General features: G+C 36.1%; 1 protein-coding gene across 7 annotated transcripts in view; it reads left to right on the plus strand.

Annotated features, from left to right (window-relative positions):
* CACNA2D1 (calcium voltage-gated channel auxiliary subunit alpha2delta 1) overlaps positions 1–26,711 on the plus strand; it is a 426,351-nt gene that overhangs the window by 289,630 nt on the left and 110,010 nt on the right. For all 7 annotated transcript variants that reach the window (XM_074592546.1, XM_074568628.1, XM_074572617.1 and 4 more), the window contains exon 7: positions 10,765–10,896. In XM_074592546.1, the coding sequence (XP_074448647.1) occupies positions 10,765–10,896 (132 nt within the window). The remainder of the gene's footprint in view (positions 1–10,764; positions 10,897–26,711) is intronic.

The raw sequence follows: 26,711 nt of genomic DNA on the forward strand, positions 1-26,711 counted from the left end.
GCATTGCTAGCTGATGCAGGTGAAGCCACTCAGACCAGTAATGCTGTTAGAAAAGCAAAGTAATGAGCTTCTCACTTAGGATAAGTCTTCTGTTGCTTCATACAGTCATTTTATTTTTTTAAGTGATATGAAAAAACCTCACTCGGTCTTTCCTTTTCCTTTTTTGAAACAATTGCTGAAATGGGTTGTTAGCAGATTTGGACCCTTATTTCCCTGGAGTGCATCCTGAATTGATGCAGATTGTCAGAGCACGATGGGATTTAGCTGGTGCTAAGCTCCCAGCATTCATTTTTGCTTTCCTTCATTTATCCAATATGAAAGTTAAATATGTGTAGAAATACCTATAAGACTGGGGCTGAAGTTTGTTGTATTTCACTATATGATATGACTCCTTAAAGCCTTATTTTAAATCCAGTTTCATATTTTTATATCCTCCTCCTCATCCTAGGAAATGTGGTACTCCGTATCCTCTTTCCCTGACTTTAGTTGAAAGCAGCTGTTTAAAATCCTGTCTGACTACAGAGGTCTTTATAATGCCTTCTTAACTGTTTTGGTTCCTGTTGCTTTTTTTTTTCTCTGCAGAGCAGTTGTTCTATCCGTGTCTATATTTCCTTAATACTTTAGTCTTTTCCTATTGTTTGGAATGATCTATATAAAAGCCCTTAGAAGTCTCAAACTCAGCAGCTTCTCTGATTTTAAACATTGTGTTTATGCAGTATTTACTAATTCAGGAAGGATTATGGCCCATATTTAAATATGGGAAGCTAAAGTAGCTAAAATTCAGTACAGTTTAAACCATTAGGTTAGATAAATTTAAGCTAATAAGATGTCTTCTTGTACCATAGGGTAGGTATATATAAGGCGATAAGATTTCTTTGTTCATTGTTGTTTTCTGCAACTTTAATGTTCTTCCTGAGGTTTTATATATTTCAAAGTAAATTAAAAACAAGGAGCCCTTCAGCAAGCACATGATTATAAAAATGTGTGTCTGGACATTGTTTGTAGAACACCCAAAGAGCTGCTATATGGGGTGAATAAAGCAGTGAATACAGAAAATTCAGATGAATCCTAAGAGAGTACTCATAGCATGGAAGCAGACAAAAGAGCTACAAAGAAGCTTAATTTTACTGCATTCCCGGAGATCCTTTTGAATCTTTTATTATTTCAAAGGCATTTTGAGTCTTATGAAGTGATTTATAAGGGTGGTGTTTTTTTCATTTGTTTAGAAAATCTGAAGTAGTAAGTCCTGGCTCCTGATTCTGTGATCTACTTATTGCATTAGACCGACAAAATACTCAGTACAGAGAGAGCGTCTGAACACCGCAGGGTTACAGTGTTCTGAAGATGAAGGATGAATTCAGCTCCCTGCGCAGAAAGGAGTTTTGTCATTAACTTCAGGGAGGGCAGGGTTCACCCCAGGAGTGGAATTCGGCTTGGCATCTCAGAAGCACAGGACTGGGAGTTTGGGTTTCGTTCCTCATAGTTTGAATGCCACAGATGAAATAGAAACAATATATTTTTCCTTATGTAAAGATACAGACAAAGTCTTTGTTTATAGCAAGAAATAGCAATGTCTTCAGAGAGAAGCTGTTTGTACAGGCAGCAAGCTTGGAACTTTCACCTTTCTAGTACCCTATAGCCCCTTCGTGTTTAAGAGAGAAGACTTTTATTCATATTCCTTCTATATAACCTGGAAAACAACACCAAAGCAAGCTTAATTAACACTTGAGGAACAATGCCTATGATGACGTTCAGGTTGTAGAGTGACAACTTCTATTTTATTTTTATGTTCTTCTGAGAAGCCATAATGCAGTTGCACGTGGGACAGACGTTTCATTTGTTGGAGAGAGGGGTCTTCTTCCTTGGGTAGCTGAATTTTAAAAATATCTGTCCTTTTCCTCTTTGGTGCAACCTTTGGCCAAAACCGCCGCCACCACCAACAACAATAAAAAGAAAGGTTGTGGAAATGTCATTATTTTTAGTCCGCAAGACTCATCCATGAGATGGTTAGAGTACTGACAAGGAGCAGGGGCTGTCACATGTGCACCAGCTCAGGTGATGAAACGGACCTTGTCTCATCATCATTTTTCTCACGTTTCCCACCTGTATATTGTATTCCCTTCACATTTGGTATCTCTTTGATTTCTGTTGCCAAAGATACATTTAGATAGATTAAACCAGCTAGCTATTCATTAATATTTAATTTATATGGGGATTAGATTAGAATACATTAGCCAAATCTACTGTATTATTTTAGTGTTTATTAAAATGACCTAAACCTCAGAAAAAAATATTGTCTATTATATAGATGTGTGTTCTCCATATATGATCTATATAATGTATAGATAATAATTTTATAATATGTAAATTTTAATAATATATACATAGGTATGTATTACACAGAGAAATATGTTAATGTAGTAAAAATTATTCATACTTTATTAGCAGATATTTAATATAAATTAATTAAAAATTAATAAGAAAAGTGGTTTTACTACTGATCCGTGTGCTGTACTAACTCTGTATAAAACTGCATTGTTTGTGGTTATTAAATTTCAGTTTCTGAAAGGACCTTTTCTTTATTGGTAACAAAGGGTGCTATACCAGAACAGGGCAGGAAACAGCTTTTTGCTCGACAAACCCAACTCTTCATCTAGCTAGTCCATATCATCCCTTTGATAAACAGATCGAGCTCCGTCTCAAAAGATCTGGGCTCCTTGCTTGTGTCTCCTACCAGAAGGCCATTCTAAGACCTTCTGCTCTAAAAAGAGACCTCCAAATTACCTGATCTAATTTATTCTTAAGTAGTGCACACCCATTTGTTAGTGTGCCAGCGCCATCCTTATGCTTACATACCCTTTTCAGGGCTGGGCTTGCTTTCTGACTCTGCCTTATTTTTCTAGACTGTATTACTCAGCTTCTTTGTCTGCTTCCAGAAGACAGGTTTTCTGTTCTTCACCAGGTATCTTAGTGGCCATTCTCAGCACTTCGTCCACCTGCAATTCATCTCTTTGCCATAATGGACAAAACAAACACACAGTATCCCAGACAGTGTCAAGAAATCTTTATTTTATTGTATTAATGTATCTCTCTTTCTGCTGGAGATGCTTGTGCTTTCAATTTACCATGTCTACAGAGAAGACAGAAGGGATTGCTGTTGATGGACAACATACATGTTGTAAGAAAAATCGTAAGAATTTTTTAGTAGATGATCTACATAAAACTTACATGTGATAGCTTCCATTTCTGAATTAGCTGTTTTCAGACTACAAGTGATATAGATTATAATGTGAATTGGCAAAATAGTTGAAGAATTGCAGAAAGCATGAGGCAGGAGAGAGAACATTTTTGCATGAGTGGGTCTGTTTCTAGTTGTTTTCCTTCTCACTTAACCCAGCTACAGCTGAGGATTTACTGATCTTGTAAGATGCTCTAGTGACTGGAAAGTTATTGAAGCGGTGGTACCCTGGCAGACGGAAGACAAAGTTTAGGAAATTATTTCAGAACAGCATTTCCAGACAGTCTTTTGATTGGTTTTGTTTGTTTTTGTTAACACCTAATTAAAATTCTTTATAGAGAGAAGTCTTCATTAAAGATCAAGCATATCTCTATAGTTAGTTTAATTTGAGTGTCACTATGATATCCTTTGAAATGCTAACAAAAATTAGAGCAAAGTGAAGGAAGACCAGAGTTAATATGTGTAATATAGTCATCATTACTTTCTAAGTGGGTGTTTTGTTGGTATTTAATGTCTGATACTTCCATAAAAATACAACCTAACCATTTAAAAATAATACTTCATCTGTTTTTGTTGCTTTTGTTTTTTTTTTAAAGAAAATTATTTCCAATTAGAGGCCCTACTTTGAAGTCACCCGTAACAACTAATAATAAATATTAAAAAATCAGGACGCTCTGTAATTACTTTAATAAGTTCATTCTGTTTTACATTTTACTGAGGTTCTTACATTGCGCATAGCTCTACAAAATCTGAAAGTCCTCCAGAAACACTCTAATCAACGGTATCTTTCATATATTTGGTCTTCCCAGAAAATAAAAACCCTGGAGTACTGTATGTTTTTTACATCGGGTATTATACCATTCTAGAATACATGCTGGTACATTTTGATATTAGAGGAAGCAATGATCCTTCCCAACTTTTTAGATGCACAAATACTGTTATTGACAGTAGTTTGCAACATATAATATGGGTGTCTTTTGTGTTTCATAGAGATAAATAACTTGTTGAAAAATTATGAGTGTGCACGGAAGAGTCTATGACTATGCATTGTATTAACTCTTTTTTGTTGAGCTGTAATAGAAGATTAATTCTGTCTTCCCTTCTTGACATTTTTATTCTCATCTCCTTCTCCTGGGCGTTTCTTATTTTAACGAGCTTTTACTGTTCTGCTTTAGCTATCAGCATGTGGCGGCTAAGCCAGGCAGCAGACAGCGTATGGCATTGCCAATTAATTTACTTGATTTGACACAGACACAACAGTATGCTAGACTTCAGTGACTTCTTCAGAGAATTATTTATAGAAGTCTCTGGGACATAATGTCAGATATCTAATGGGGAGTAGAGAAGTTGTTCATTTAAAGACAGAAGTACATGACATTTTATCATTTATGCTTTTAATTGAGAGTGTAAAATATCTACTTTATAAAATTTTCTTTCAGCAATCTTAGATGTTGAAATTATTTGATTTCATTATTGTTCCATATGCTAAAAATTGTATTTTAATACTTTGCTTTTTATGCATCATTGAGTGCACATTACCCAAACAGATCTGATTATCCAGTAATTTTAAATTCTGATATGACAGGAAATACAAATGCTACTTTCAGAGCAAGATTTTGTAAGTGATTTATATATACAGGATTCAGCAGTGCATCACTTAAAGTAATGACCTATCCATTTGGAAACGTCACTATATAATAGCTATTGTATGTTAAATTTTAAGACTTTTTTTTTCTTTTCCTCCCATGCTTTAAATGAAAATAATACATTTCCTCTGCATTTGTAAATCCTTGTTCTGATAAAAATGAACAAAGTCTATTCAGTTTGTAATATTGTTCCTATTTATAATTCTTTACCTTTCAAAGTATTTAGTTGAATAGCTAAATAAATAGAACACTTCCAAATCAGCTGGTGGATGTATTCAAACTAAATACAAGTTATTACAATATTTGTTACTAGTCTGATAAATTTGGTGCTGTGGAGTACGTGTGCGAACAATATTTAAACATAAAGTTTGTAGATGCACACTCTTACAATCCATCAGTATCTCACAGTGTGCTCTAACAGTGTAAGTGGATGGAAGCGCATCCTTTGAGCTCTGATTTATTTGCTTAACCTCTACAGAGATGTTGGACAAAACACTCCCCGGTTCCCCTAGCTCTCAGAATCTTCCTGTTACTCTCCTCTGTTTTCTAATCAGCTGTGAAGTCTTTTTGGATGACTGTTTTGCGTTGGACAGTTTCCTCAGGTTTTCTGTGGAAAGCCTAAGTATCTAAATTCAGATTTCTGATTCCACTCCAAGGACCAGTTACCTTGGAGACAGTGTTCAGTTTGGAGCCACTATAATCTGTCTTTTGCTCTGGCCTTTTGCTCATGCCGAACTTTGCATAAGAGACCTAGATGGCTTAAAACATGACTCTAAATTCATGAATCTAAGTTGTGGTACTGCCAGAATAGTCCTTCAAATTACTATATTTGGGAATTAGGTAGAAAATATGTATGTGTGCGTGTGTATACGTGTATATATACACACACACATATATAAGCCAGTGCAAAAATCTAATTAGAAATATGTTAAAATAAAAAAAGACCATTCCTTCTTAGTCCAATATAAAATGAGATGGAAGTACAACTTTCCAATGACAGCTGAGAGTGTGTAACATTCTATGTAATCGAACATAATCTGGAAGGAATGTAATATTGAAAAATTTAGTAAACACATAAATCATAAAGAAGACTAGTTTATATCTTCAGTAGAATTTCTATAATATCTGATTAGCATGGCTACAGATGGAAGACTCTGTCTACACACATATATATAAAAATATGCACTTGCAAATGTATTGTCCCTCTGTGCTCACTTTTAAATAACAATATTTGACTGCAAATATGTATTTAATTCATAGCAATAACTAGTCGGTGTTATCTTTAAAGAAATCAGCGAGTCAAGTTCATTAAATAGGATGTGGAAGTGTAATATATTCCACACACTAAAAGAAGATTAATGAACTGCTGAGGAGCTCCCTTCTGTTCTACCCGGTGCATGCGTAGCCGCCGCATCAAGGAACCGCAGCTGACATATTTTCAGATATAGTAAATCGCTTTCAGGCTTTTCAAATAAAGTTGTACTTTACCTTGTATGCAGGCCAGGGCCTATACATTGAATAAATCATCAGAAGTGTATTCCAGTTCTTTTAAAGAGAGCATGGTAGTGCTCGCTATTTTTTTATTGATTGCATTTGCAGAGGAAAATTGAATCCACTCCTTGTCAAGGCCCTTAAACCTCATGTCATAAAGAAGAGGGGGAAAAGGAAAAGATGGATGGAGTTCAGTGGAATTAGCCAGAAAGAATGATGCTTCCTATTGTGTGATGATAAATTTTATTTTTTCATCTTGCCCACATCAAGTGAAAGGTAGCAGTTGAAGTACTTTGAAGTAGTAGTCTTCAAAGACTTCTTTTAGCAGAATTGGAAATAAGCTTATTGGAGAGTTGTCTCCAACTAGATTTTCTGCCAATTATCAGTCAAAAGCTCTTTCCTGTACAGAAGTTAACTCAAAAAGAAAGGCAAGTGTTTCTAGGACATACAGTATCTCAGTTGGTGTGGCTATAACACCTCTAAACATTTTATTTTTGTAAAACACATTTTTTTAATAACAGAAAAATAAATGAAATTCTCACTATATGCATGAACTCAATATAAATCCTTGTCTCTCAAATTAGGGTCCTCTGACAGGTGCCATGGTCTCTACTCTGAGCTAGTGAAAGTTGCACTGCATTGATTTTTCTGTGCAAATTGAAAATCATGATATTTTAGTAGGAACCTTTCGAAGAATAGTTTTGTTGCTGTTTATGAGTGGTTTTGCTTGCTTTTCTTTGCTTGGCAAGTTTCAAATCCATTGCCATAGGCTTTAAATCAGAGTCTAGAGGTATTGGTTTGAAATTGCCTATTACCAGAGGTATTGCATTAAAAGAAAAAAAAAACAAACAAAAAACTGGGGACTTGATTTACAACTTGCCTTTTGAAGTCCAGGGTGTATTCTTAACCAGAAATAAAAGAGTAATATAAGTCATGGAAAAACACTTAGAGAAACAAATTATTAAAGCTAAAATTCCCAGCACCTTTTTCCTTATTTACTGACTACTAGATCAGTTAACACAAATGTGGGTGCGTTCGATACCAAGTATATTTGCATGTGGAATAAAAACAAACAAACCAAGAAAAAAACCCTGAATGAAAGGAGCAAATATGAATTTCAAATAGCAAACTGCTCCAGAAGTAATTGTTTTAATGATTGCACGATCAGCTGTTTACATATCAGTCCCACCAAATAGACTCAGTGTGTCTGTTCCAAGCACAAATTGTTGTTGTCATAATGGGAAAGTGAATTAAGAGGAAGGTGATATATGTTGAAGTTACATGTGTGTTGTCAAAATTTATTCCTGAAACGAGACTCGGGCACTTAACTGTGAATTTCTGGAGCGCAGGAAGGTATGTTTTTTGGTATTTGAGAACAGATATGTTAGATACTGTCAGTAGACCTTTCACAGATTTCTTTCTCTGTGCGGTGTTCTTGTTGCTCATCTTAAATTTAACATTAATTTTATTTTTTTTTTAATTCCGACTTTATGTGTTGGGTTGTTGTTTTTTTTTTTTTCCCCTTGCTGCAAGTTCTTAGAGTTTTTTAAGTGTTGTGTTTGTCTCTGGGAGAAAGTTGTAGAGGAGGAGGAGAAGGAGGAAGGGGAAAGTGGTACATAAATAAGATCATAAAACTCTTGACTGACTATAAAGCATCACTTCTCCACGAATATTACAAATAAGATCTAGTAAGATATATTTCTTACTTTATAACCTAATCTCAATAAGTTTAATAAAATGCTGAAATTATTAGTTCCAATATATCTATTCAGTACTTCAGTACTCAGTTATTTTACTATTTGTAGATTGTCTCCTTAGTTTCTCCTTTTTTTGTATATGCATGTATTTTAGATACATTTTTTATACATATGACTGTGTACGTGCCGAGCTGTGTGAAAACATATATGTCCATATATATATATATGCCTCTGCTATATATTTTTGGGTGATGTTACATCTCTGCAACACTATTTGTAAATGTACAGTAATGTGTTTAATATAGCTTTATTGAATATAGTTTATTCATTAGTAAGCTTACTGTCTGAAGGAAATCCTCTCTTTAGAAATATTATATCACTCTTTATACGCAAAGAGGTTTTTTTCATGGGGCGCAGAGCCACCCATTTAGAAAAACATTTATGTTTTTTCCTGTTTAAATGTTTTGCTGGAGAGAGGTGTCAGCGGTCTGACCAAGGTGGTAAGGGCACTGGCAGATTTGGGGGTGGAGGCTGCAGCAATTTTAAGTCAGGTCACAAGGCCAAAGAAAATCATTGGTTTATATTGTTATGGGACTTGGGAATTCATAGAGGACACTGAAAACTAAATGCTTTGTCAGCTGGCAGAGAGGTAAGAATTATTGTCTCCAATGTGCCTTAAGTCAGTGTCCCAAGCTCCAGTGCGCTAAATGCCACTGGGAACAACCGGCTTCCCCTGGGCCAAGTACTCTGTACATCAGATGAGGAAACGGTAACACGAAAAACATAAAAATTCAAGCAGAAAAGGAAATTCTTGTCTAAGTAAATGGCAGAGCTTCTAATAGTTTCATGGATCCACTTCTGGAAGTAAGATCTGAAACCAAGTTAAGTTGAGAAAGTCTGTACTTCTTAATTACACAGCAGATCAAATGGGATCTGAAAGAGATAATTGAACAGTAGCCATTTTAAAATGATAATTAACTTCTCATGGTACCTCAGGGAATCATTCTTCTTTCTTAAGTAAATATATATATTTATAATTACCTACTTGACAAAGAGAGAAGTTTATAGTACCTGCTTACAGGGAATCTCAAGAGTTGGAAATTTAATTTAATATTTCTATAAAAAGCGATATCTTGAGAGAGTAATATTATCTTAAAACTACTTTGAAAAAAACAGATAAACCTTTCTGCAAAACACAGAGTGTAGCAATTTTCTGCTTAACCTTTAAAAACAAGCCTATAAAATTTAATGTTGCGAGCTCATTTCTCTAGTACCTGTTAACAGCTTCACTTTGGAAACGGGCTGTCAAATGTTTACTTTCAACCTTTTCTTATTTTTATTGTTTCTTTTTTTCACAGTAGCAGAAGTCTAGAATGTAGGCCTATGTACCAAATTTTGTACTTTGATGCCATTCCTGTGCCCTAAACATGAACTGTTTTTTATTTCAGCTTGACTTGCCCATTTGCAAGAGAACTTGAATTCTCTTTCCTGTGTGCATTACCATAGTGGAAGCAGGATCTGTATTACAGTGGTGGCTTTCATACGATTTATTTCAACATCTTTACCTATTTTCAATTTTTTTTTCCCCTCTAATTCCCTTTCCACTCTTGGCTTGCTGATCTAGGTGGTTTGGTTTTAGAAACATTACTTACAATGCCATTAGGCAACTTGAAAGAATTAGTGACCAAATCAACAAAAAGCCCTTGGTCTTTCTAATTAACTGAATTTCTGCTATTGCCTAACATTATTCATATTTTTTGAGGGAAATTGATGAGATAATTACAGCTGATTAAATGAGGTGAAAAGCATGATTTTTCATAAATTTTATCATAAGATATTCTGTATCACAATAAATTTTCATTGGCTACTCACTATAGTCAACTATTACTCTAGCAGTGTTCATCAATTTTAAAGTAAGTCTCCCGACACATCTTTTTCTTGAAAAAGGCGTAGAACATGTTAATGTATTATATATTTTCATGATTAAAATAAGCATTGGTACAGGACAACTTTGTAAATATAAGTTTCTGTATAATTGGCCACATAGTATTTAGCTGAAATGTGAATTTCCTTGTATTTCAAGTTCATTGCCGACCCAACTCATAAACATTAATGTTCACATTACTGGTCTTTCTGTAACTGATCACATCTATGAGCTTTAGGTTCTTTTTAGCAGGTGATAATGAATACTATTGTGCATGTGGTGCCACCTTATTGTTACAATTCAGGTAACTCATCATTGTCTTTTTCCCATGTAATCCTTTTACAGCATCCGTTTGGAAAGGGACATCTTTGTTACCTTTATAAAAGACTCACCCACTTTTGCTGACATCAGCCTAGTTGTTCTTATTGCAGTGTGTTGTAATTAGTAGAAAGATCAAATTTATATGCTTGCATTTATTTCTCTATAACTGGGAAGTGCAGTTAGAGCGACATCTCAGAAATAAAGTATTTGTACAAGATATTGGCTATGCAAATAAACCAACGGTCATTGCATGCAAATAATGCAAGGGGAAGGAGAGAGCATGAGGAACTTAGATTTCCAAGGAAGAGGAGTGTTTCTTTAAATTTACTTTGTTGATTAGTTAAATGAAATGCTATTACTTTCTTCAATAGTTCAGTTTTCTTTTTGTAGTCGTTGTTCGTGGTAGGATGTAACTTTGTAATACCAAATATGTTTTCTCTTTGACAGCAACGATCGTGTTAAATGAACTCAACTGGACGGCAGCGTTGGATGATGTATTCAAGCGGAACAGAGAAGAAGACCCCACTTTATTATGGCAGGTTTTTGGTAGTGCAACTGGCCTCGCTAGGTATTACCCAGGTAACTGAATTCTCCTAAAGAACTGTCTTATGTCACGTATTGCCTTAAAATATTCTGAATTGGTTACGAGCCATAAAAGATAACCAAAGATGACTTTTTTACATGGACGAGGTTTCTGTATATCAGAAGTAACTCAAAGTCTGTGAAATTATTCTGGCATAAAGCTAGTATGAAGGGGAAGAAACTGGAAGTGAAATATGTAACTGGTAATTTTTACAGGAAGAGGAACAGAAGATGATGTCCTTTGAAAAGCTGAACTGTTAAATTTTATGTTTGTATTGCTTTCTATGTGTTGTGTAAATTTGTGTGTGTGACAGTTGAATATTTGCCAGTGAGATTTTTGTACCTGTCTAGTTTTAAAAATAGTGACTTGCTGACTAGACAGATAATCTTGTGGTTAAAGTCAGTGAAAATACGACTGCACCATGCTATGTTTATGTCCTGCCTGCAGAATCCATGATCTCTGACAATGTCTTTGCTATTAGAGCTAAGGTCAATGAATACAACTTGATTATTTCAACCAGCATCTATTCCACCTGTTGAAGATTCCTGTTACTGAATCACAGTAATTAATTTAAGTAGATGTATATTTTAATGAACTTAGGTGATCAGTAGCCTTAACTTGATTTTTTGATGTGTACTAGCTAATGGAAAGGCTTGTTTTATGGTAAGGCATACTGCCTGTGCTGCCGCTGTTGTTGTTAAGCGATGCTGTTATCAATGACAGAATAACATGTCCGGTACAGGAAAGACAATCGTGTGTGGTGTCTTGTCTCTTGTCTACAACTGGTTAAGGAAGACCTTTGAGATCTTTTGAGATCCTTTCTCTTCTGTTTATATAAGACCATCGGTGTTTCTGAGGGTGAGGGGGATTATTCTAAAGCTGTTACTGTAGCATTAGCACAATTGGTAGCACAGGCAGAGAAATTGCCTTAGGCTAGTTTACAGGAAGAAATATTCCATAGCACTTGAATCCTGTTTGTTTTGTCATGCTAGGGGCTGATGAAATGAATACAGTGAGGTGTTGCAGAAAAAAAAAATATTGAAAATGCTAATTTCATATCTCTTTTATTTCCAAGTGTTCTGTTTCAATGCTTTTGGGATCTATTAGTACTGTGTTTGGGGTCACCATTTGTCACTGCTTACTGTATAGTGATGTTTCCAAGTGCTGAAAAAGAAGTGTTTCTTAAATACATCTCTGTGGCAATCTCTAGGAAATTAACTTTCAAGTGTAAGATTATCTTATATGCAGAAAAGTATATTCTCATACCTAGCTAGCTGGTCTACTCCAGTTGTTTACCAACGCCATGCAAGAGCCTCAGGATCTTTATGTATTCTTCCTTAAAGCACATCTATAAAATGGGAGAAGCTTCTTTTCCCTATTTTTCAGGTGGATCTGTTGCTTGTATATACTCCATCTAAACACAAATTTATATTTAATATAATACTCACATCCTCACACTTCCTGTTTATTCCATAGCTAAATGCCTAACTCCTTATTAGGTGTTTACTCCTGTCAGAACTTGCCTTCAAAAATTCCTGTGTAATTCTCCAATTCTTAAATTTTATACACACATAGAGTAACCTGGAGCAGCCTGACAGTCCTTAAGTTGTATGTGTGTTGTTCTGTGCATCATCTCCTTCCCACTTCCTTGCATTTATAGCTCAAATCAGTAGGCCCTTTGAGGTTTAGATTTTTAAAATCGATATTTGCAGAAGTTTTTCCATCTTCCTCCTTTTGTAAACTTCTTGTCTCAGTTTGCAGAGACCTATCTGATACACACGAATGTTCTGAAAATTAAATAAAGTTTCATATACTGGAAAGGTTGATTTTCACATTTGATTTTTGAAAATTATATTGTAAATTGTAAAACGTTGCTTCATTATATTGGCCTTAGGTAAGCCTGCTTCAAAGAGATTAATTTCTCCATAGTGATGATATTTGTGAGAGTATTTGGAAGTATCAAAACCCAAAATTAAAATGCATAGATCAGTCTGCTCATTATTACCTGAAAAATACCCACTCGGTCTTTCCTCTCTTAAAAAGAATCAATCTTTAGTACCTCTAAGCTATAGAGGGTGTCTTCAGTCACAGGTTTCTTGACCTAATGTTTTTATCTGATAGTATCCCACTGCCTGGAGTAATGGGCTAGATGGTACATCACTGCTGTCCTAAGTAGGCTCTTGGGCTGTCCTTGTCACCATAGTAACCAGCAGCACAAAAGAATCTTTCTATGAGCTACCCCATGTGTGGAAAGAATGTGCGAAATATTAGATTATTTTTTTTTATTACACATATCCCCTCATTTCCTACATGTATTTTTGTTACTGTTGTACAGTCCTCTAGCATCACATACATGATTTCAAATCATTTTCAGCTGTGTTTCGTCTGCCTCTTCAGTACAGTTGTGTTCCCTTGTCTCTATCAAGAGGCCACGACAGCTTCCTTCTGACTATGACCTAGGTTGAGACACATGGCATTTAAGCCCAGTTCCTTTCATCTGACCACCTTCTTTATACACTATAACAAATGGCATTAGGCTTAGATACAATAGGAATTAGATGCAGTAGAATAAGAGTAGGAAACACTATTTTACAAAAATAGCTAAGAGCATCAGGTAGAGGAACTAATGATACCAAAGTATTTGCTTCCTTTAGTTTTGTAAGGATGTAATTAGTACATCAAATGTTCCTTATGCAAAATGTCATTTTTACAGAGGAGAAAACTACATTCTATGTGGTGTTACCTTTGGTTTTGTTTTGAAGAAGAATAAAATATGAAATCCAGGCAAGCCAGATTTAGGAAGATACTTGTGTGCATGGATAGATCTGGATGTGCCAGAAAGCTGAGTGTTAGAAATATGTAGATAAGCACATATATATTGATATTTGCAGAGATAGCAGAACCAGTGCTAGGCATAAAAGGGAACTGTATGGCAACTTCCTGTGTTTACTTTACTGTATGCCCCAATAGAAACATGAGAGACTGCATTGAGGTCAGCTTCTCTCTTTATAGATTAATACATTACTTGCTTCATTTTGTTCATTAACTGTTTTTCCCTAGAATATACTCAGTTCAGCTCATTCTCAAAAATGAAGGCAGAAATGGCAGAGAAGAACCAAAGATGCAGGATACCTCCATGAGCTTCAAACCTTTTTTTCTACCTCTCTCAGTTAGAGTTTTCATCAGCTTGATTTAAAGAGTCAGTATGAGTCTCCTCATACTGAAGTTTTTCTTCTTTAAATTATTTAAGAAAGTGTGTCTTGCCTAAAATAATTTTAAAGATTAGTGATGGTACTTAGTATCAACATTTTCATTGGTTTCGATGGCAGCATATTTGTGAAGAGAAATGCTATGCTCTATTACTGTGCTGGCAACCATCCATTTGATATGACTATGCCAAGAGCGATTGAGAGATTTCTATCAGCCATTCTATGGGCTCTGAACAACTCAAAAGTCAGTAGACAGTAATTTAATAAAAGAGCTCAGAAGAATAAACAAATAAATTGAATGGAACTTTTAGGAAGGATGTAATGTATACTCATTCTTATATTTAAAGTTATATATCACCAATTAGTCTTTCTTTCAAGAGATGGTTTCAGCATTGTAAGAATGCATTGTCCCTTTTACACACATTCGTGGAGTTGTGACAGAATCAAGACAGGAAACTCTGTCTCCAGGTGATGAAGGTACCTGATAAAATTCTAAATTTAAAAGGGAAGGGTACGAGAAGTGAAGGAAGGTGACCTGGGAGTAATATAGAGACACTGTTGAAACATGTAAAAACGTGGTTAGAAAAGCCAAAGCCCACTCGGAGCTGAATCTGGTGAGGGATATGAAGGACAACAAGAAGAGCTTAGAATCATAGGATCATAGAATTGCCTAGGTTGGAAGGGACCTTTCAGATCATCTAGTCCAACCATCAACTTACCTCTGACAAAAACCATCACTACACCATATCTCTAAGCACTATGTCTACCCGGCTTTTAAACGCCTCCAGGGATGGTGCCTCAACCACTTCTCTGGGCAGCCTGTTCCAGTGCTTAATAACCCTTTCAGTGTAAATTTTTTTCCTAATATCCAGTCTAAACCTCCCCTGATGCAACTTGAGGCCGTTTCCTCTTGTCCTATTGCCTGTTACTTGGGAGAAGAGACCGAACCCCACCTCGCTACAGCCTCCTTTCAGGTAGTTGTAGAGAGCGATAAGGTCTCCCTTTAGCCTCCTTTTCTCCAGGCTGAACAACCCCAGCTCCCTCAGCTGCTTCTCATGAGACTTGTGCTCCAGACCCCTCACCAGCTTCGCTGCCCTTCTCTGGACCTGCTCCAGCATCTCAATGTCTTTTTCGTGGTGAGGGCCCCAAAATTGGACACAGTATTCGAGGTTAGGCCTCAGCAGTGCCGAGTTCAGGGGGACAGTCACTTCCCTAGTCCTGCTCACCACACTGCTCCTGATACAAGCCAGGATGCTGTTGGCCTTCTTGGCCACCTGGGCACACTGCTGGCTCATATTCAGCCAGCAGTCAACCAACACCCCCAGGTCCTTTTCTGGCAGGTAGCTCTCTGTTTTCCACAACTTCCAAAAGAAAATTTGAAAAAAAACTCACTTAGAAATCTTAATACGGTCATTCAGAACAACAGAAACAACATCACATGAAATTGTTTTCATAAAATGTCTAGTTGTGTTTGCAGTATCTGTCGGTGTAGAGAGTATCAAAGAGGACCGGCACTGCTGGGCCAGTGTGGAAGTGTACAGCAGATGGATTAGCCAGGGCAAAGGTACTCATCCACATGGAGAGAGCTTTTCTACCTAGTTCCAGTCTTACTCTGTTACTGTCAGTTCAGAAGTAACAGCGTACTCAGTGCTTGTTTTAGGAAGTGGGGTGTTATTTCTTTTTTATTTTTGTCTTCAACACAAATATTAATGTGTGGAAAGGACAAGGTTAAAAAAGTTGTAAGTATTGAGACCTTCTGGTGCACTCAGTGCTTGTGCTGGGGTCAGCTTCACATGTCAGCCTGACAAGTCTATAGTGACAAGGCAGCTCTGTGGTCAGGCCAGGAAGTCCCTGAGTCCAGGTCAGGATCAGCAAAGTCAAACATAGTACACAGACCTCCACAGAATGCAGCTTGGTCAAAGAGCAAGGGCTTGAGCTTAAATGAAGCTCCCAAGCCAAGACGCAGAGACTCCCAAGAGATTTCTTGCAGGTTTTTGTCCCTCTCCTCTTCCCACATCAATCTAATCCCAGGTTACACATCTTCACCATGTAAACGTGAGCTTGACCACAGGCACCAGTCGCCTGGGAGGCTTCAGAGCCCGCTGGGGCATGTAGAGCCCTTCATTTTTAAGGAATAGACTGTTTTTATCTGAGGAAACAAGCATATTTGTGTGAGACTACAATTTATTCTGTAATCTCTTCTACTTTCCCTTTATAATTTCCCTCTTGCTCAAAGGGAGAATAATGTTTGCTGACACAAAGTAGCAACAGACATTTTCTTTCAGCTTAAAAACTAAATCGCATTTGTTGGCTTATTGACTGAGGATGAAAAGAAGACTCCGTATGTTTTCTGTCCGTGTTCATCCATCAATACAAACACTAAGTACAGGCCACGTAGTGGTTGGTTGCAAACGTTCTGAAAATTATTATAGTGGATGTAATGAAGTTAGGTTGCAAGTACTTTGGATTCTGCATAACGACAATTTTCTATTCAGGTTACAATTGTCCATTTCACCTGTCATTAACACAGACATTAACACATAAAAAATGTGAAATGCTACAGTTTCATTATACAATATACAGTTGCCCAAACTTTGGATATTTTCTGAGCATTTAAATTAAATATTTTGTCATTTAATAATTCTTAACAATAGTTAAAATATGTTAAAATTGCTAAAACAAGTTAACAGACTGACTGGTGAAATTGTCAAGTCATTGAAATCACACGGCTCAGACGTTTTAAATGAGTTTTTTCACAACCAACTGTAATTCCAAACTGTCTTCATGTCACAAGCATACCTTTACCAGAGGCCATTTTTGCTCACAGACTTTGCCTCGCAAGCAGTGCGTAGAGAATCCTTTGTGACCGATACGCAGGTAAACAAAGCATTCTCATGGAGCTATAGGGGAGGGATTTCCGTTGTTTAAGCTTTTGGTACAAAACTTAATTTCCGTAGCAAGAAGATACAATGTGATGGATGAGATCAGATTCATTAAAATTAAATTCAAGCTGCGTTGAAATCTGTGAATTAAAAAAGGCTGACAAGCCTGACCAGAAAAGCCAGACCCATAAAGGCATGTAGTGAATATTGCGTCCTGTTAGACGTGATACTGGTTTGTGTATGGTCCTGTCTGACTCGCAGCCACAGCGACCTTGAGGCCACTCTCCTGCACTACTGTCCACCGCGTGCTCAGAGCTTACCTTGAGTCATCTCAGAAAAAAAAAGGAATCTCAATTTACATGGTGACATTTTGGGGAATTAGTTAACAGCTTCTTTTCTTCTTTTTAACAGGAAATCACAATCAGCTTTTCCGAACATCTCCCACATATAACTTGTATGAGAAAACCCTTCCTGTTTCTTAGTGTTCAGTTTGCAAACAGAATTTCAGCTGAGCTCTCTGCAGAAAGCAAGATAGGACTGGGCATATAAATAATTTCTTTTCCTTCCTTTTTGTTTTTGTCTGAGGGCTCAGCTGTCTTGAATGCATGTTTTCAATTCTAGTTTCTTTACAAAATCCACAGGTTTATTATAGAAGTTTCCACCCTTTGTCCTGCAATGGAAGTGTTTTCCATTATTTATGTATAACACAAGAGTAAGACTCAGTTTTCACCACTACCACTGAAGAAAGCTGAAATGTATTTTGTGGGTTTTTTTTAAGCAAACCCTCCTGAAATTTGATATTATGGAATTCTGAAAGTCAGGTTTGCGGAAATAATAATCAAAATCAGAGGAGTTTCATTGGGAAAACTGTGAGACACCAAGTTTAAAATTTGGATACTCTGTGGGATGGCAAGAGAGCACAAATCATTACAAATGTTGAAACACCTTCTCAGTAGTACTTGTAGATGTACATCTTCCTGCCTAATTTTTGAGTTTAGACTTCTAATTCTAGAAACTAGTATTAGCTTTTAAGATGTCATTTTAAGATGACAACTTGCCTAATTCTAGTCCAGACATAGGGTTTCAATAGTTTTTCATTCAAATTAAAAACAGTAATCTGACAGCATTTTAGCAAGACCATTGAATTTACCAATTTTTCTTTAATCCAATTGAAACTTGCAAAGACATAAAATGACGAATATCACAGCATATTGTTTTAATATCCAAAACTTTCAGCTTTAAAAGACAAGGGACATATGGTCATCCTGAGAGAATAAGATACTCCAAAGAGACACTTGAAATAGATTAATATTCTGGAAGGATGTAGCTCTTTCACCAGATATGGACTATCTAATACAGAATATCTGAGACATTTTTAAAAGGTAAGAATAAGTGACAACAATCGCAGAATCACAGAATGATTGGGGTTGGAAGGAAACTTTGGAAGTCACGTGCACCAACCCTCCTGCTCAAGCAGGACCACCTCAACCAACCACAATGGTTGTTTGTTTGTTGTTTGTTTGGGGTTTTTTTTTTGTGCTGTTGTTTGTTTTTTTTTTTTATAATAACGTTTCCAAAAATATTTTTCTATGGTGGCAGGAGTTTGAAAAATTAAACTTTTTTCTTTTCTTTTTTTTTTTTTTTTTTAATCTTGAATGCATTCCTGCTGTGGGCTTGCACATGTAGAGCTTCATTGACTCCATGTAGACAGAAAGGTACTTTACTTTAATATAGATCATACTGCAGATTTAATTCATAATTAACCACAGAGAATTGGACAAATCTGTTACACAAAAATAAATTAATTTAATTAAAGTAGTTTAATATGGCTTGGCAGATATTAAGTTACTTACATTTTGTGAGGCATCTACCCAGCTAATTTTACTGCTAGGTCTTAGAAAGCAGCTAAAAGAACACTTTAAAATTTAATATTAATTTTTTGGCAGACTACTTGGAAGTGTAGGTACAAACCAACCAGTTCCTCTTTTAATATTGAAATCCTTCTTAATTATAGAGGTAATGAGGATTATAATTGTTAGTCAATGTTTCATTAAAATACTGCAATGGGAAGCATAGTATTTTCACTGTAGCAATTACTAATTAAACACATTTAAAAAACACTTTGTATTTATGTACTTTTTGCCAGATACCACCTCTCTTGGTTTTTTTTGGTAAGGCTAAGATTCTTAGTAAAGGATGCATTATGTTTGGGACTGCAGACAGCAGACATTTATTTGCAGTTAAATATGATCTAGGAGGCTTTCTGGTTACAGCGATAAATATGCTTAAGAAAGTTTGGCTACAAAGGATTACTTAAATGAAAACACACTCTTGATTTAGATGAATGTTTAGTAAAAAAACAGTTTGATCAGCAACACCGACTCAGCTCTCTCAGGGAAGTGTACTAAATAATATTTGCCAAATGTAAGACTAGAAAGGGTGGCACTAATATGGATAGTTTCAGATTCCAGTTAGCGGGGTTCATATAGCAATAACATTGGCATGATACATGGATAGATTCAGCAGCTTTTATTGAGAAATGTACAACCTAGACTTGGTGCGACAGCATTTGGTCTGCAGGGTGCTGAAGGTGGGAATGTGCCACACTCGATCAAGATCCGAAAAGTTGAGGCAATTCATAACAAAAATAAAATTGAAAAAGAAATAGTGTCCTGACCCCAGCTGTTCCCAATCTTCCCACTTTCATCTGGAGATTTAACAAGGGCCTTTGGGAAATTAAATTTAAAACTTGCTTTCCCAATGCGGTATGTCTGGCAACATCTACTATCCCAAAATGCCGCATAGCTCTGTGACTTCTCTCTGTTGTGTTGTGTTGTATTGTGTTGTTTTGTTTTGTTTTGTTTTGTTTTCCATGGAGGAAAAAATAGCCTCCAGCCTGCAGCTCTGTGGCCCTTCTCTTATCACGTAAGCTAGACATATATATCTGTCATCTTTTTTTGACCTTATCCACGTGAAATAAGGGTGGGAGATGAAAGGAAATGGGTAGTGGAGGGTTTGGTTTTGGCTACGCCCAGGCTCATATAACTATGAGAAAGCCATTAAAAGTGCTACAATATCAACTTGTTAGGTGAACATTAGGAACTTCACACTCATGAAGAGAAATAGTATTTCCTAAGGAGACCAATTCTTTGCCGGACTTCCAGGTGTACTAGACATGAAGTAGCCTTTTGAGATGTTAGCAGTCCTGTTATTTATGGAGATAAGACTCTATTTACTGAAGAAGGACTGAATTCAAGCTGCAAAGTATCTGTGAAGTTGAAGTCCTTCTTAGCTAAAAGAGTAGATACTGAACAAGATTGCAGTGTTGGAATTTAATTCCTACATAATCTGAATTCTTACTTTCAGCACATCTGAACATGTCTTAGTCACGCGTACAGGTGTTTCTTAAGCTCGTCTTCTCCCTCAGCTTTAAAGGTATATCTGTACTAATAAACAGAACAATTCAGAGTTTTATTAGCATCCCTCAGACAGCCCCACGGTGTGGCAGAAGGGACGACACGTGCCGGCAGCCTTTCCCGATGGACAACACGGGGCCCTGTTTTGTTTCTTCTATACTACAAGGTTCTCCAGTCCTGTTCTAGGAGGCTTTGTGTTCTCAAACACCCCTAGATTATTTTATGCTGTACTGCAGGGCATATCTATACTGAATGGCATATAACATGCGACTTAATTTTCATCCCCAAAACATCTTCTGGTTTAAAAGCAATAAAACGTCTTCTGGTTTAAAATTAATAAAATTATCACCGTCCTCATTTTGCAGATAGAAGAAACAGGTATATAGAGAGAAAATGACTTCCTCAGTGATCCTCTGAAGGGCAGGGATTCAAGCCAGGAATATGTCTAACATGAAATTTTTTTAAGATTCAGCATGCTATTATATTCATTAACTTATACTTAAATTCATAGCATTGTTTAAACATCAGCAGGTGTGTTAATCTCCTCAGGATCTTTATAATATCAGTGCTGTAAAGCACAGCTATAAGAACTGTTTTATTCTTTCCCTTTTTTACAGTAGATTTGCCTTGTATTTAACCTTACTTTGTTTATCTATATAATAAATAAGTATAATATGAAGGGAACTTTAATTAATTAGAGAAAAGCCCCCTTACATTGCTTATGCCAGTATTTTACTAGGATATTCCTAAGGTGTAAATGAAGAAATTCACAGATGATTAAAAAAAAAAAAAAAAAGATAATGCTGCAGCTCCGATTATCCAGAAAAGTAATTTTGTCCCTAAAGTCTTACAATTCTTAGATTAAACATATGGATAGAGAAGAGGTAGTATTCTCTCTTCCCCTTCACTTAAAAAAAAAAAATTAAAAAAAAATCTTGAACCCATTTCCAGATGTCAGCGAGGCAGGTCTCACTCAGCTACTGGAGCATTCCCTGCTTAAACAAATTAATAATGAAAGGGCTTCAAAAATCAATTTCTAATAAAATAAAATGGTACCTCTCCAAACGAAGGACTTGCTGTGCACAGCTGCTCTTCTGTTAACTGTTAATGGTAAGCAATTGTGTTGCGGCCGTGTTATTGAACTCTCCAAAGAAAGTCATTACTGAAGCAGATACTAAGAGACCAGAAAGCCTAAAAAATCCATACAAAATGAATCAAAGGCCTTGAAAAACTGAGAACTACACCTTTTTTTTTTTTTTTTTTGTAAAAGGTTTTATATTTTATAGCTGTCAGTTCCTTTTAGTAACTCAACTTTTAAAGGAGCCTTTAAAGTAACAAAACAAAACAAAACCCCAAACACCTTCCGAAGTAATGCAGCTTATAAATGATCAATTAGTGCAATTAGTGTGTAAGTCGAATAGTTCTACTTTTTACATTGAAATAAGTCTTTTTGAGAGTTGTTCAATTTTTTTTTGTTGACATCTGGGAGATAAGGACATGGGCCGACAAGATTTGGATCTAATTGTACTCATGATATGGAAAACCTTACAATATGTTTAATTGTGGCTCATTTTCCAAAACTGATGTGCTGAATGTTGTAGTTGTGCAGGCAGATCCACCCAGTTACAGGATAATGTGTTATTTCTAGTGAGTTAATGAGGTTGCAGCCAGGAGGCCACCATACTTGCGTGCCAAAGTTTATATCGTCTCTGTGTTTCTACGATACCAATTGAAATATCCAGAATTTGCTCTTATAGGAGAAAAAGAAAAACAATAACAAAAAAAGAACAACCCAAAACCATCTTGTTGCTTCTGTACCTCTTCTCCCCAAGCCCTGACACTCCAGCCCCCTTTGCATGGCAGCTAGTCCAGGTGAAACCAATGTGAGCAACACATTCATTGAGGACGCAATTCAGTTTATACGTGCGGAAGCAGAAATATTTACCTCTAAACTAAGATAACACAGAGCCATATGAGGGATTAATTTTAAGTTACAGACTGCACTCCGTGTTAAATGTCCAAATAGCTTTTGTTTCTTTTGGTATATTGGGACCAATAAAGCAATATATTTGTTTCCTTATGGACTGGTCCCATATAAAGCTCATTGCTGAACTGATCTGGGATGAAACTGAGCTCAGTATTGCCCATAACCACTTGGGTAATACATTCTGAAAAAAAACCTCCGTGAGATGATTATCCTCTCTTTGTTGATGGTGCTATAAAAGTTATAGAGGACATTGCACACAGCTGTCTATGTTAGACAGATTTTATCTGAAGATAATTTGAGCTCTTGGCAATTTAAAGTCCTTACCGGAGTAAAATAGCTAAGAAGTAGCTGCATTCAGTCCTGAATAGCTAAGAAGTGGCTGCATTCAGTCTCAGTTGTGGTAGAACAGAGTTGGTCAGGTACAATATCTGTCTTGGTGGGATAGTACTAATCAATTGTTAATCCAAGACATCATTATGATATAAATATCTTGAGTCCTAAGTATAGTGGTACAAAAAATTTTGTGATGATTAATGCTTTATATTGTTTTTAGCTATCACGTCTTGGCACTTTTCACCTTTTACTGAAGAATGCTTTTCCTCTTTTACTGAAAAATACTGAAAAATAACTAAGTAATTCTGCAAAGGTGGTGCTGCTACACCAAAATTCACATGACTTCTGCATGTGGGACATTTCCCAACTAGTGTGAGCTATCACATACCTGAATGCAGGTTTGTTCACGTACGTTCACTAAAATATGAGAGAAAATGTGAAATGAATCTAAGGGCCAAGTATAAGCTGTATGTTGCACCTCAAACTTGGCTCCAGACTTCATTTGATCTGGCACAGGGAACTGAGTAGCCTGTATTTATGGATGTTTTGAATATCCACATGAATGTTTTCTTGAGGGACATCAAGATAAAAATCAACTTTAACAAATACTTGTTTGCCTAACCCAGTAAATGTTAACCCTCTGAGATGGGAAGGTAATGAAGTTTGAGTCAGAATAAGACGATGCTGTCTGGGATTTGATAATTGGCATTTGTTACCTGTTTTACTATCAGCTTTTAGCCTCTTTCCCCAGATGTGTTAGAGGGATGTAAAGCTTTTAATAATTCATCCGTGCCTCTCTGTTCCATGCACACACGTACCTCACCAGTAGAGCGGGGCAGACGTAACTGAAGTCTCATTCAGCAGGACTTCCAGGAAGGCCTCCCCCATGACACTCACCTATGCCTCTGGAATCATCTCATGAATTAAAAATGGACAGGTGTAGCCAAGTTCTCCTTTTCCTGAGGAATACTTTCATTTAACCTTTACTGTGTGATAGCCTCTCTACTGCATGAATTGGTTCTGCATGTAATCAACAAAACTGAGGATTTCCGCTCTACATGTGCAGAAATAACAAAAGAGCATGCCCTACTCTTGCTTGAAACCTAGCCAGGCCTGTATCTCCATAATGCAAACAGCAGAAGTGGGAGGGATATCAAATCCAATGAATAATTTATGAAATATCAAATCTAACCATATGCCAGACAAGAAAATCATCAAAGGAGAACATGACTAAAGCCTAATGTATGCAACAGAGAAGTGTGTAGTGTTGACATAGTTTAAAGATATTAGTATGCAACAATGAAACACGGTGAGGCTGACTTCTTCAAGATGTTGGGTGATCTAGGTTCCAAGGCATCTGATTTAAATGCATGTTTTAAATGATAAGTTATATAAATAAAACTCAATCTCAAAATCCTTGATCTTCAATTTTAGTTTTTTAAGAAAACACATGATCATCTTTTTGTGTATTTCATTTCATCTTAGCCCATATACCGGCTTTGTCAGTAAGGCGTAAGCCAGTTTCCTCAAACGGCTTTATAGTGTGTTCTGTATATGGATCAAGGCAATGCATGTCTTTTTCAGTGGTCTCCATCCCTCCGAATTATTTCCTGCATAATTATAAACACATAATTACTTATTTTTGCATAGAAAGCATTTATCATCTTTTAAAAAATGATTTTTTAAAAGTTGGAATCAGGGTAAATTAAAATTAGATCATTGGAGGTCAGAAGTCCTAAGGGAATTTCAGTTTCCTAGTAACAGCAATTTCAATAAGGTCCTTAAATACTCAGAACGTTACCAAAACCAGTGAATAGATTTGAGACCGTGCAAAGCCATCTAAAATTAAAAGTGTTAATCCAGTGAGAGTTCAGGATGAATGAGTAATTTAGTCATGTTAATTCTTGAGGTTGGAGAGGGAATTCAGCGCTTCCTTGGTGTGAATGAAATTTTTGATACTAAGGTTGGAGTCTTTATTTATGTTTAGCCATGCAGAGACTTACTAGTAGAGTATGTAAACTGCTGGAGAAAACATCATAAAGATCAATAGAAGTAGTTTTCTCAGTAAACGTTATATTTCTTAATTAGTGTTTGTATGATCCAGCACCTATTAATATCTAATGAATAATTTTGCAGTCACAGCACATATCCGGAAAAATTTCCTCACGTGGAAACTTAAGCATGTAGGTGCTTGTTATGCTTGTCTCAAGAGAAAGGAATATATTAATTAGGAAAAAGAAACTTACTGACTTGTGGCACACAAAATACTGGTTTAACAGCATGATGAGAAATAATTTTTAAAGACCTCCAGATCTCTCTGAAGCTGCTGACAATCTTTCCAGGCCCATGCATGCTGAAAGGGCCAAGCTAGTGCAAGGAAAGTAGAATTTCATTGTTGCGTTCACTACTCAGTCTGTCTCCCAAAACGAAAAACTGTAAGTGTTCCCATTCACAGTAATCTCCAAAAGGATCAGATAGGCTGTAAGTAATGTGCTGAGTGGTTTATTCACAGTGTCTTTTGTGGGCTAAAGGTATAACTGGACCATTGTAATAGTTCATATTCTAGTTCTGGTGAACGTCTTCCTTTCCGTTGGGCTTTTTAACTTACTAATGTAGATGTAGCCGGAAAAGGTCAGTTTGAACTTTGTTGTGATCCAGGAAATTACTGAAAAACTGTAGTAGAACTGAATGCAAGGTTTAGTTGCTTAATGGAAGGACCTCCTTTGAAGAGTGATTTAGAAAGATTTGTTCTTTATTTTATGCTGCTTCAATCAGAAGTTTTGAGCATTCTTTCCATAAAGAGAAAGAAAGGGGAAAAAAAAAGGTAAAAAACCCCATTGTTCTGGCTTGTATTCCAGTTAAAAAAAAATCAACAACTCAGCTTTTGTTATACAGAACCTTTGGTGGTTTGGGAAATATTAGGAAAGTTTCAGGCATTTCAAATTTTATTCTTTGGTGTTTCCTCACAGGTTTAGGTTAGTATTAATTTTCCCACTTCATATTTCCAGAAGATTTGCCACACTATATTTGATCTAAAGGACGCGATTCTGAAGTGTGCTCTGTCTAGGCAACTAGTGTTGATCTTGAGGAAATTACGTGCTGACTTGTCAGGTGGTATCACGTCAACATAGATTTGTAGCTCTCAGATTTTGCAGAAAAATGTAGCTGTATTATTTCTTGTATTGTGTTTTGTTACACAGACAAAATGGAATCTTAACCCATATTTCTGTAAATTTTAGTTCAGAATTTAGAAAAGTTAGATTTCAGTTCAAAATAGGAAGTTACACTATCGTCTTGAAGGTTATGGTATCAGATAAATTGTAGCTAAATATTCAAGTGATAGTTTTCAGTAGATAGTTTATGTTAGCTAAGGAGCTAGTCTGTTATTTCGTGAGCCTTTAGAAAATTGATTCTATTTTAAATTAATACTTATGTCAGTATCTGCTGTTATAGGAGCATACAATGATGTTAGAAGCACTCTTCAGCTCCTGTGTTCGAACTTGCTTTGAATCACCATCTGGTTGCTTTGGAGAATGCAGTTAAGGAGCTGAACTTATCTTTTATATGAAAAAAAAACCTTAAAAAAAGTTTTATTTCACTTCTTACTGGAGATTGCTAAGAGTTATTGTCACACCAGCAGTGTAAATTATATTTTATCTGTTGTTTTGAAATAAATATATATGCATACATTCAGATAATTCTCTATTTATGAAGACTGTCCAAGATATGGGTTGATTAAGAGCACCGGATTTGATAGGGCATAGGCTTTTTATTGGATGTTAGTGGAAAGACTGAAAGTTTGGGCAAAGATATAGCAGTGTTGGTCAGTACCTTGATTATTTATATTTTCTATTTTACCTAAAGTACTCATAATACAAACTGAAATGAGTACATTGGATATAGATTTTGCGAGTCTCACGGAATGTATTTCAAGGATGGAGTTTCAGATGGAATTCTAATGGATGGGTTAGTCTGGATGGACAC

The sequence above is a fragment of the Larus michahellis genome, chromosome 1 (assembly GCF_964199755.1).
Source record: "Larus michahellis chromosome 1, bLarMic1.1, whole genome shotgun sequence".
Lineage (NCBI taxonomy): Eukaryota > Metazoa > Chordata > Aves > Charadriiformes > Laridae > Larus > Larus michahellis.